The following is a 12665-nucleotide window of genomic DNA, read 5'->3' as shown; positions in this document are numbered from 1 at the left end:
GAAGATGCTCCCAGCATTAGCTGAACGTGTGTTCCTTAAGTTGACATATCCACACTGCCTTTATGACTTCTACAAATAAATCAGCTATTCTGGCATCTTGTGGAAAAAATTCTGAGGAATCTGTGGTAACTTGTTCAGCCAGTAGAAACCCTTATATTTAAATCTTTTGGCTTTATTTTGTGGCTGGTGTAGGGGGAAATGCTTTTTGGATGACTGCTTTCTGCACCAGGCTGCTGTGAGTAGCCCACTCTTAGACTGTAAAGAAGGGAAATGCATGGCTATGATCACAGCTAGTGGGAGGGTGAAGGCTTGCACAGCTAGTGGGAGGGTGGAGGCTTGGGAATATGTGTGGTGCTTTCTGTCTCCTTGGATCTGGAGGGGCAGATCGCACTGCTGTCAAAAAAAAATTGGCTGTTCTTAAAGATCATGGAAATGCAGGGAGAAGGCAAGAGCAGTGGGAAAAGGATTAGTAAAGGAAGGGATGCTAAAACTGGTTGGAGTGCTGTGTGTCCCATGAGAGATGGACTTAGAGCAGGACCCAAAACTAACTGCTGTCTCTTAGTGGCTGAGGTGCTGTGAAAGAAGAATAAAAAGGCACACGAGAGGTTACCGTTCTGAGCCCTGGGTTGCCTGTGTGACTGTTGCAACAGCAGGCTTTCACATAGTCTCTTACTTCGTTAATGCAGTTGCCGATTAATGTAGGTGGCTTTTCCCAATGAAAAAGGATAAGGGTGACAGGTGTAAGTTGCAGTGTTGTTAGTCTCAAATAATGAGAGCTGCTTCAGGACCTCTGTGAGTGGAAGTCTGACGCCTCAACACTGTAGGACAGCCATACCTTTGGTCATCAGAGGATGTGACAGACTTGCTTGCATTGTCAGATGTACAAAGTGCTATGATGAGAATCTCAGCTTTATGCATCCTGTCTAGTAACAGTGCTCATACACTCCCTGTCTAAGTTAAAGAAGCAAACAGGAATTTATTATATTGAATGGTGGAGCAGGGGTTGTCGTATAACTCACACTGATCACACAGCATTTAATTCAACATCATCCTATGGACAGGTACCAATAACTATATTGCAGTAATGCTTAAATGTATGCAAAAAACCCAAGACCAGCAACCATCCCTGCATAAATGAGAAGATTCTTTAAAAGGAGTAGCTAAAAGAGCAGGACAGTGCAGACAGCATGAGAATTTAGCCTTTAAGTGGGTGTCAAACTTCAGAAAGATCAAAAAGTATAATCATGAGGAAGGACTAGTTTTGAAACTGGAGATGTGCCTGAAGGAAAAGCAGTATGTAGCCTCACTAAATGGTAAAACGCATCAGATAATACCATGAGGCTCAACTTACTGAAGGTGCTTTTTATACTGTACCAGAAAGAGGAGGCCCACTAGAATGGAATAGTGAGTTAAACTCTCAAAATTCATCAAAAAGAGCTAAAGGGATGGTCAGTATAATCATAATGAAGATGTTTGCAAGAGATTCCACACCTGTGTTTCTTGCAAAGCCACAGAGTGGATTCTCAAATTCAAATACCAAGGTTAAAAACCAAACAAAACAACAAAAGAAACCCCGAACCTCCTCTTGCCACAAACTTGTGCAATAGTTCTGAAAGAGCTACTCAAGTGTAAACTAGTTATGATATTTGAATTAAAAAAAACTTTGGCTCCTTAGGAATACAAGATGGCAAATGTAATTGCAGTTTTTGAATGGGGTTTTCTCAGAATGACTCTTCAACCACTTGGTATATTTCTGGCAGGCAGGGATTAATATGACATGCAGGGGAAGCTAGCATAGCTTTCAAATTACAAATTTTTCAAGAAGTAAGGCTTTTTAAGGGTTTGAGGATAAGGATAAACTGTTCTTGTGTTTTCAGAAGGCCTTTGAAAAATCTGAAGATGAAGTCTCTTAAACTGGCATGTTACAGGACAAGAGGGAAGCTGCTTAAACTTTGGTCATGAGAGGACAAAATAGTATCCAACTTAGCATCATAATGTGTGCTCATTGAGATAGGTGACCAGAGCTGAAATTTTTATTTTTTTATGTTCCAAGCCATCACTTGATGGGTGTGTTTCTGAGGATCATAAATAGATGATTTGTCACATAAGTGTTACTATTTATATATTATGTGTTTACAGTTTGATGAGCTTATAGAATATTTCATAGTACTGTTTCCACATAGCAGTAACTAGTCCAAGGTAGCAAAAAACCCTTTAAGCTTACCCTACTAAGTTAATTTTACTGCCCTAATAGAAGGAAGTCAGTCATATGCAGAGTGACTTTATGGAAGTAATTAGGTTTAATCTCATTAGGCATAAATATTTCCTAGTACTTTTAAGACTTAATTTTAAGTTTCTCTCGAGGTTTCCTGAATACTGAAAGAATCAGGTAAGGATGGACTTTTGCCCATGCCTGAAGACTCATAGCTCTGCATACTGCTCTGCTTAAACGGATATTAATATGAAAGAATACTTTCTGGGAGAAAAAAAGGGGAGTGTTCAAATCAAGATGAGATGGTAAATGTCTACAGCTTTAGCTGAAGTGTTATATGCAATTTAATTTAAATGTGTTTTCGCTTAAATGGGTGCAATGTGTTCTGAAACAAGGTTTCTGGTGTTAAGAACTCCTGAAGTTTGACTTGGAGCTTCAGAACAAAAAAAAATTCCACTAATGCTACTTACTGTCTAATGACATGGGAAGGCAAGAAAACCATTGCTCAAACTGAGTAAAGCAATTTCAGTGGTATGCAGTGGTATTATGGGAATTGAAAGATGGAAGTAAAAATAGAGGTAACATCTGACATGTGTGTTTAGCTCAAAATCGATTGGAGGCAGGGTTAAGGAGAAGCAGCAAAAATTAGAGGCTTTATGAAAAAAGGTAAAAAGATTTCTCAAGACAAGTAATATACCTGTAGGAATAACTGTTATAAAGAAGTCAGCTGCTGTTTGGCTCTGAGTCATAATTATTGTCAGAACTGACCAGCTGGATGCATTGCTCACAGGCAGGCACTAAGCTTTAAATGCAACAAGTGACTGAAATCCAGGAATCTGATTCCAGCTCTATTGGGTGAAATTTGGTACATCTCACTTTCCCTTTACTTGAAACTTTTCTGCATATAATGATGTTGTATGCCTCATTTAACACATACCTGTCAGGTTTTGTGACTGCAATGCATTTTGTAATTTGGGAATGCAAGTAAATTCTATTGTAGTCATGCATAATTTTAAGTAGGATGCCATGCTACCATCTCTTTTTGGAAAAGTTTGTAATTTTTGTCAATATAGTTTTGATAAGTATTGATAAGAAAAGTGTGGTAAGTTTTTCCTGAACTTGTGAGTATTTGTTGGTGCATGACTTAACTGCATTAAAAAAATATGTCTACTGTTAGGATTTATATATAAAGTTATTAATATGACAGACCTGTTAATAGAACTTACTTTGCAGCATAATTATCCCAAATAAACATTTTTAACCTGAACTGTACAGGATTGAGAGACTTTGAATCCTCAGTGATTTTATTTAGGACTCAATCTGAAGTAAAGGAAAACATTGATGGGCACTGGGCAAACATTTTTTCTTGCATTTTAAACACCAGTAGATGGAGCTTCATGATATCCCAGATTTGCCTTCAGCCATCAGCGCCTTGGTCCAAAGTTTGGCAGCTCCACTAATCTCAAGTTATCTGAGGAAGCTGACACACATAGTAAATGCATCTTAAGTACTTGAACATGCTATAAACAATGCTGAATGGGACAGAGTAATGTCTAGAGGTTAAAACTTTTTTTCTCTGGGATTATAGCTTTAACTTGGAATTACCTGGTATCGTAAGCAGTCCTGTCAACTTTAGCCTTTTTGTTTTAGTTTACAATGTCATCACAGAGCAAAAAGTAGATGAGCCTAGTAAAAGGAAGTATTGAGAAGGAAGCTTCAGGGCCTGCGAGTGGAGAAGGGAAAAGCTGTTTTGAGCTGAGTGTTGATCAGAGCTGTGGGTTTAGGAGACCCTTCAAGACATTGCTCTGTTAATGAATATCTGGAATGGGTAACTCCTGCTTCCAGAAAAGTGTTTTAAGTAGTTAAAAACTCAACTCTTCTGCATGGGTTTGTCTTGAAGTGTTTGGCTTTTTAGGGACAACTCAACATTGTAATATGAAAGAGTATGAAAGCAGAGTATTTTAAATGCACGGGACCCTTGACACTTTCTGTAATGATGATCACATTGGTTTTATTCTCTAGGGCTTTCCAGTATGTCTCAAAGTCTGATGTTCAGTGTTCAGAGGTTTTTCTGAAGAGCTACTTGTTGTATTAGTCTTTCGTATTTATTCAGCTCTCACATTCAAGTTAAAATACCTTAAATACAGAAAGCTAATGATTAGTTTAAGCTTTGGATAAAACAGTTTTTCTACTCAGACTATTCTATACAGCACTTTCCAATCTTGTTTCTTAATCCAGCTGTCACTTCAGTCAGAGTTGACTTGCTTCGTGAGTGTGGAAAGGCCATGGTTTGGAAAAGGCAGGGGAGTACAGGCCTGCATGGTTGATTGATGGCATAAAACAATGTCTGCTTGCTTGCCAGGCTCCTGTCAGAGTCTGTGGAGCAAGCTGCTTCATAAGAGAAGGTCATGGTCTTCATGCTGTAATAACTCATGTTCAAGACTGTTATAATTTTCCCTTGCTGCTACCAAAATAGGAGGGAAATGATACAGGAGTCTTTTGCGTGAACATTACTAATTTATACTACCAAACTGACTTCAGACTACTGAAGTCCTAATTTGTTAGCCATCATTTCAATAAGAAATAATTTGGGATCTTAAAGCAAAGAAACTACCACTGGATGAAACTGCTACTACAGAAGCGTCAATCACAGTAGGCAGCAGCAATCTTTTAGATTGTGTGATAAATACTAGTGTTTACATCCACTGCAAGAGCCTAGGAACAGCAGCCAGTTTTCATTTCAGTTAGGCAAGTGCATCTGCCTCGCAAGAGATTAAACTTCACAATGAAGTCAGATTTCTGTTTGAAAACTCAGCAAAACTTGTAACCTTTGAATTTACTGTTTATAACACAGGAGTTGTAATAAGGGAAGCTTGGCATTACAACACTGTTGGGCACATTTTAAGGCTGAAGGTGATGTATTAAAAACCTTCTGTTGTGGAGTGTCTTCCACGATTGTGCCCTCTCCCTCTTAGCTGTTCAATCTACTTGTAATTGTCTCTTCATAAGCCAGGCTCTCTGAGATGCTTGCACTGAAACAGCAGCATGTCACTGAAATGGTTTAACTCCTAGAGTTGTTCACTTAGGCACATTTTAACATATGGGATAGTGACCTGTAAATGCATGTTGTTCTGTATGAACTTTGTTTTATTAGCATTCATTCATATTTCTTGTGAAGCAGCTGGTGAGTTTCTGTAGCCTTTCAAGTAGGTATGAGGGTCTGTCTCTTAAAGTCTGACCCTCCAGAGCAGACCACCTCAGGCTTTTTCAGTGTGACTTTCAGGTCACTTTCTCTGTTACAATTACTTTCCATTATAATATTATGGACAACTTTTTCTTTTTTTTTTTTCTCCTAAGGAAAAAATCATGTAATGGCTTGAAGCTGTGGAACATGCCCAGTGCTGTGGGTTTCAAACTAAAGTATGCAAAGGCATATTATATTTTTCTGTATCTTAAAAGTTGTTTTTTGAAACAGATTAAAATGGCATGACAACTGAAACGTGGGGACAGTTTTTATCACTGCAGCCTCTTGGTATGTAGATCTGTCTGGTCTTCATTGAACTAATTAGATTAAACAAAGGCTTTCCTGAGATAATCACTTTGCAAGCCTTTTCCTATATTACAGCAACCAGCTTTAGTTTGTTGTTGAAGGTCAAATGCTAGTACCAGCTAATGCTTATTATCTGAATGCATAGTGTTCAAGCAGATGTATAAATTAAATTGAATGACATGGGATATATAATTGCTGGAGCTTTGACTCTTGAGATATGAGTATGCTTAGGTGTTTTAAGATTTAATTTTCTTAATCAAGATTAAAATGGGTTCCTGTAGGTTGGTGAAGCAAGTATTAAATGCAAATTCAATAATAGGAAAGGCTTGGATAGGGGTCAAAGGTATGCTAGGTTCTGTGCATCTGGGCAATAGTAATTATGCCCGCCACTCTTAAACTCTGCTGTTCGCATTTGATTGTCAGTGCGTGGCCACTGCAAACTATCACTTCAAGGCAGACTTAATTTTAATAAATGTAGAACACAAATTATAGCTTTCTTCCAAAAAGAAGGAATTACTGAATACTAAATTACTAATTAGTAAATACTTTCACCTATGAAGGATTATTTCTGGAGTCCTTTTTGAAGCATAGTTAATGTTCAGGGCTGCCTCAATAGTAGCTGGCTTTTGGGGAGGGGTTTAACATGGGTTTATATTTAAAGTGTTGTTACAAGAACGTTTCAAGAAACATGTTACAGCTTCTAGCTTGGCCAACACAGTATGTTCTGGTGGCACTAAATAGATTTGTAATCTATAGCCTCTTCATGCTTTGATAAACATCTCTACGTGTAGGCTTCTGTTTAGAGCTTGTCCTTTTTCCAGTCCAAGTACAGAGGCTTGTGAGGTTGTCAAACTTCTAGCACTGGTAAAATTATCTAACTTTTGTTTCATGGGTTATGGTTTTGGATTATTGTCTTTGGTAACAAAGCACACTTACTTAGCAATAAATATTAATTGATTTGGCTAAGGAATTTAAGATGCAGTACTTGTAGGCAGCCGCGATGACAGGATATGTCAGTGAAGCTATTAGTCATAGAGCAGCAGGGTCTTTTCAGAGAGATTTGCACAAGTATGTGAATCCTGCCTATGAGAGTATGTGCTGCTACTGTAAGATGCCTCTGCAGTACAGGATTTTTAGTCACTTGAGTGAGGCAGACAATAGCTTTAACATTGTTCCCTACTATCAGTGATAAGTAAATATAGGACTATCCAAAAGTTGATGTGCCTAATGAAAGACAGACTTCTCTTAATCAATTTGTGTGCAGCTTGTTTAAGCTGGACACTAACATAACTTCAACTGAATTAAACTTTAAATAAGCTGGAACTTCAGCAATGGTGTATAAGTGACTTTTAGTTTGATGATTGTTTCTTGAATTTAAAATTTGAGCAGATTGGAAGTTTGAGGCAAGTTGCTTTTAACAATAGTCCATCAGAACTCATGGTACTCAATGTATGTCAAATGGCTGCTGCAAGAATTGAGTTGAGGACTGGAACACTGGTCAAAACAAATAAAATATTCCACTAGTTGAAGAGATAACCATCTATGTAGCTTAAAATTATGCTTTCTTTTATGATACTTAAATTTCACTGTTTATAGTTGCATTATGCATCACCACTTTGTTACAAAAGTAGACTGTTGGAACTTGCTGTAACAGGAAGCGATAGAATGTTGCAACGTTTGACATCAAAACTGTTTTAAGGATATTTCTTAAAGAAATTTGTAGCAATATTTTTTCTGTAGGAATTGACAAAGAAACTATGTTAAGGTCAGTGCATTCTGTACCTGTGTTCTGAAAGGCTTTTGTAAAAATGGGCTTCTCGAGCAGATTCTTTCTGGTCTGATTTGTGTAACAATTACTAATGTTTAACCAAGTTTTTATGATTTGGAGCAAAACTGTTCTTGCTCAGTATTCAGAATTTGAAGAGTATTCATGCTGTTCCTCTCAATTTTCCACAGCTATTTCCTAACATGGGTGTGCGGAATAGTCTGTAACACTACTGGAGCTGATCTGCAGAACCGCACAGCTTTTGTAGTGTTAATGTAAGCTTACTGAACTTGTTTGTGAACCCTGAGGGTCCCTTGGTATGCTAGGACACCTCTGAGGTGTTTCAGAACATCTGAGAACCTCTTTCAGTATGAACTGTTAGTAATAGCTAATCACTGGACTATTAGGTCTTAACAAAAATGGATCAAGATGCATAGAGATGATAGAACCAGAGTGCAAAGCACAGTATGAGCTATGATTTAGCAATATTACTGCTTTTAAGATTACTTGCACATGAAAGCCAATCTTGCCCTGGCCCAGTACTCAGTCTCAAAGCTTTTTAATGCTAAGTGAGCAGTGGCTAGAACTGTAGCTTTTCCTAACCTCATGTCTGTACTTGGATTTGGGTGTATTTGGGCCTCAAGTGCAGGGCTTCTGCTCAAGGCTTGAACAGAGCTTTTCTTAATTAAAATTGAATCAAGTTTGATGTAAGTAGTTGTGGGGCATTCTGCTTGGCCTATTTTTGCCTAATTAGCAGCTGCAGCATCTTTTCCATAGCTATACAAACTCATTTGCCTGCTCTGCTTCTTGTTATACTGTCATAGTTTACGGTCAGACGCCAATTGATAAATCCTCCTAGGCTATTAGTTTGCCAACAGTGTTTGGGCGTTAGATAAAGATGTGGTGTGGCTTTAAAGAGTGCTCTTTCGTACATGATTTGCATGAATTTCTTCACTTACAGGATACTCTAGCAGAACATGTTATTGTCAGCTGAAGAATGTGTGTTAATCAAAACTGCATCTGAGCATGCATGTTAACCCCATCGTCATGGACTTTACAACTGTCATCATAATATTTTGCAAGTACCAGAGAAAACAGTGAAGATTTAAAATTTTAAATTAGTCACCTTGTTGCTGTTATAGGATGTTGATGTTTTAAACATATGAGTATTGATTGCTTTATGTTTTTTGTCGCTCTCCGGAAGACAGCCATAGACGGTGCTTTTCTCAGAATCTCCTAGTGATAGGAAGAGTGGTGGCAGTTCTGCTGGGAATGGAATTGTCACTTGTGGTAGCATTATTTCAGGGTCTTTCAGCATCAAGTGGTTGTCTTCAGTACCAATGCAGTACTGTGGCATGGTGCTTAAAGTGGTAGATTGATTATAGCTGAAGGTGATTGCTTCCAGAGCAGAGACCTGAGACTTTTCTGGAACCAAGACCTTAAATTTCTGGTAATTAGGTGCTTTTACCTGGACCTCAACACAGACACAGTGGTTTAACTGAACAGTCCTCTAACCTGGCAGGGCAATAGCCAGAAATCTTTTCTTTGCTCTTTGACTCTTTGCTTTCATAAAGCAATGCAGTCAGTGGTAACTGTTTGGCTTTGCTAGGCATATGACACCTGAGGTTCTTGTTGACCTGATAGCATCCAAGTTATTGTTCATCTGAGCCTGGCAGCCATAACGTCTCATGGTGGAATAGTCTGTTGTGCTCAGCATGCCCTGTTATGGTGATAAAGCTGACTTACATGATCAGACTTCTGTCTTCTGCACACAGCAGATCTTTATAAAGGCATGAAGTGTTTGTATGTTCACTATACTGTTGTGTAGATAAATGTGTACAAGCAAGATGTGTCAGCCGAGCAGGAATTATATATAGAGTGCCTGTGCAAGTTAAGAATCCTGTGGGTAGATGTCAATTTCTCAGCTACAGTGCTATGATAATCAGGCGGAAGAGCTGCTCTTTGTCTCCCTATCCCTTCTGCAGGAAGGTGGTATTGTGCAGTTTTTCCCTCCTGCAAATAATTAAATGCAGATACTGTGGGAGTCTTGAGTTGTGATGAAATGGGCTGGAGGGGGCCTAAAACACTTTGGACATGAAAATGCATTAAGACCTAGCTCTGCCTGAGATATACTCCTACTTACACTACAAAAGTACTTAATGCGTGGGCTAACTTAGTGTTGAAACTGTTTTCCTTGAGGTTTGCGCAAATGTATTCATGGGAACACACAAAAGCTTGCTCATCCCCAGCTCTGAGGTGAAAGCTTTAGTGAAAAGTTGATTTTTAACTTGGGCATGTTCTTACCCCATGTGACATCAGTGGTGGATGCTCCAAACTCCATTTCCTTGGAAACAGATTTACTTCCAGGTGTTTTTAAAGGTTTCCTCTTGATGATGAACCATATGGGTATATCAAGCAAAATGCAAGACTTAAAGGGAGCAGCTGTTCTAAGAAGTTAACGATTTAAGAAAGTATAATAATGCAAGGTTATTTTGGGATGGGAAACATCCATTTTATGCCTCATCACTCTTGCCAGCTGAATGCTAACTAAAAATATTACAGGAAGTTTGAGGCAATTGACCTTAAGCAGAAATTTGTTCTGTAACCTCAATACAAAGAGTAGGGTTGTCTTACAGTGTATTTCAGTATAGCTGTTATGTAACTGAATGTATATTTATTCTTTCCCTAGACTGTACATGCTATTTGGCTTGGGAAACAGAACGCGCCATGGGACAACCTCAAAGATATCTCTCCAGATGGGGTCTCTTACTTGGGTGATGTGTCTGCTCTTCTGACTGTCTTCATACCCAAAGGATTTATTTTCCTTTTGGAAATATTTTAAGCTGAAATCTTGTTCCTTACTGGAAACTGTCTACACTAAAGACTGCATGCATCATGGGTGATATGGCAAACAACTCGGTTGCATATAGTGGCGTAAAAAATGCTGTAAAAGAAGCTAATCATGGAGATTTTGGAGTTACTCTTGCAGAGCTCCGTTCTCTTATGGAACTTCGAGCTACAGATGCACTGCATAAAATACAGGAATGCTATGGAGATGTACATGGTATCTGTACAAAATTGAAAACTTCACCAAATGAAGGTAAGTCAATTTTAAGACTATTATTGAGGAAACTCCATTTAGGAAAAACCTTAGTCAATAAAACCACTTCTTTTTGTAATATAACAAAGTTTATAAAAGTATTTGTTACCATAATAAAATATTACTTCTTACTCCTCTAAGGCAGAGTATTCAATGGTAGTAAGTTATCAAGATTTTTTTCAGTTGATCTAAACTGCATGTGAGATGAGGGATTAGTGGTGATGCATCAATTTTTAAAACTGGTGACATCTGTTTTCTATTTGTATTACATTGAATTCTTAATAGCAGGATCTAGTTTTTAAATCTATAGTATTTCTGGAGATTTCATGTGATCTGTGCAAAATAGCTGTCAATACAGCTTTCGGCACTAAGAGGTACTGTTACTATTAGTAGAAGGTTTGTAAAGTGATCACACAATCTTATTCTTTAGAAATAAGCATCTTTAAAGAAGTCTTTGCCATGTTGGTCTTGATGGCATTCTGCGAAGTGTGGCTACCTGATGCTTTTGCTCTCTAGAATTAGGCTGTACAAATGTGAAGAAGTAAATAAATGTATCAAGTCTTTTTCCTGAGAGCTTTCCAGAAGTTTTCCTTAAGATCCGGCCTGCTCTTACTACTCCCTTCCAATGTAAATGAAAGCTATGCTTTAATTTGTGAAAGAAATAGGCAAGTCATATCTCTTAAAATACCTAAACTGTAGTATGATGTACAAATGTTTTTACATATTTTTGTCTTAACTCAAACTTAATGTGAAGTCCTGCTGTTGGTAGTGATTGAGAACTACCAAAATCTTTGTTTTGGCAAATTGTGGTGTTGCAGCTTTTAACTAATGTATTGTGTTGGTGGCAGTAAAGTACCTGCTATCTTAATCCTGGCTAGCTATTGCTTTCTGTTCTTCAGAAATGCTATGGAAAGGTTTGTCTCCTTGGATCAAGAACAGCCTACTAATGCCATAAGGTATTTCTGGGCACAACTGCATTTAGCATGTTTTGGCTTGATCTGCTTTGAAGCCAGACTCATGAAGTTATTTCAGTACATGAACTGAGTTCCTCTTACCAAACTGAAAGTAGCCAGTAGCTCTCATGCCTGACTGGCCAGTGAATGGGAGTAGAGCAGTTTTAGGCTGAAGAAGGAATTTGTAAAACATGAGGAGTGCAAACTTCTAAAGTTCCTTGGCATCAATGGAGTTGTAAAGTTTAGTGCATGTGTGTGAAGCACTGCTGTGTACAAGCAGTAACACCTCTTAGGTTGGAGCAGCAGCCTCTCATTACCTTGCTGACCTGTTGAGTAGTGTTGAAAGGCAATTTCCTTTCTCAGTGAAAAGGGTTTTAGTTTTCTACAATCAGGAACGGAACTGAGAGTTGAATCGTGTTTTACAGTAATCTGCAATGTTTAAGGCCCATTATTACTGCAAGCTAGGTGTGCATACAATTGTAGATGACCAGGATGCACTAAGCATCAAATACCTGGTATACTGCAGGATTCACTTTATGTTCCATAACATAACAAGCAGGTTAACACATGGGTATGATGAGTGTCAGCGTAAACTAGAAAGGGTTAGATGCCTTTTCCTGCAGATTGATTCTGCTGTACTGAGGACTGTGTGATCAAGACCTTTCCTTTTCAAAAGGATTTGACATTTTGATGTACTGTCCTGCAATCAGTTAAATATGATCACTAACCTGGTAAAAGGGCACCATCTTTTTTTTGAAGTGTGGGAGTAGCTCCTAAACACAGCAAGGCCTCAACAGTCAAACGTGATAATTTGCTCTTAACTCATCTTACTTAACCTTTTCTGAGCTATGTCCTCTACAAAGGTGTCATTTTGTCTCAAAATCATTACATGAACCTTTAGAGAAACAGCTTCTCTGTCAGGTATGCTGCTATAAATTTCTTAGATGTAGTGCTGGAAAGCTCTTGTAAAAGTAGAACTAAGTCTCTTCTGTCAAATTCAAGTTGTAAGTATAGAAATAGAGACATTTCTAATGGAGAAAAGTTAGGCAAGATCTAAGCAGAAAACTGCTGTGTGTTACACTAGT

The 12665-nt window shown here is 38.2% G+C and overlaps 1 protein-coding gene across 8 annotated transcripts in view; it reads left to right on the top strand.

Annotated features, from left to right (window-relative positions):
- ATP2B1 (ATPase plasma membrane Ca2+ transporting 1) overlaps positions 1 to 12665 on the top strand; it is a 63643-nt gene that overhangs the window by 17543 nt on the left and 33435 nt on the right. For all 8 annotated transcript variants that reach the window (XM_074870720.1, XM_074870722.1, XM_074870725.1 and 5 more), the window contains exon 2: positions 10217 to 10627. In XM_074870720.1, coding sequence (XP_074726821.1) covers positions 10423 to 10627 — 205 coding nt within the window. In that variant the 5' untranslated portion in view covers positions 10217 to 10422. The remainder of the gene's footprint in view (positions 1 to 10216; positions 10628 to 12665) is intronic.

This window comes from Strix uralensis, chromosome 5 (assembly GCF_047716275.1).
Source record: "Strix uralensis isolate ZFMK-TIS-50842 chromosome 5, bStrUra1, whole genome shotgun sequence".
In the NCBI taxonomy this organism is placed as follows: Eukaryota; Metazoa; Chordata; class Aves; order Strigiformes; family Strigidae; genus Strix; species Strix uralensis.
Note: the sequence above shows the minus strand (reverse complement) of the source record. Positions and strands in the feature narration are given on the sequence as shown.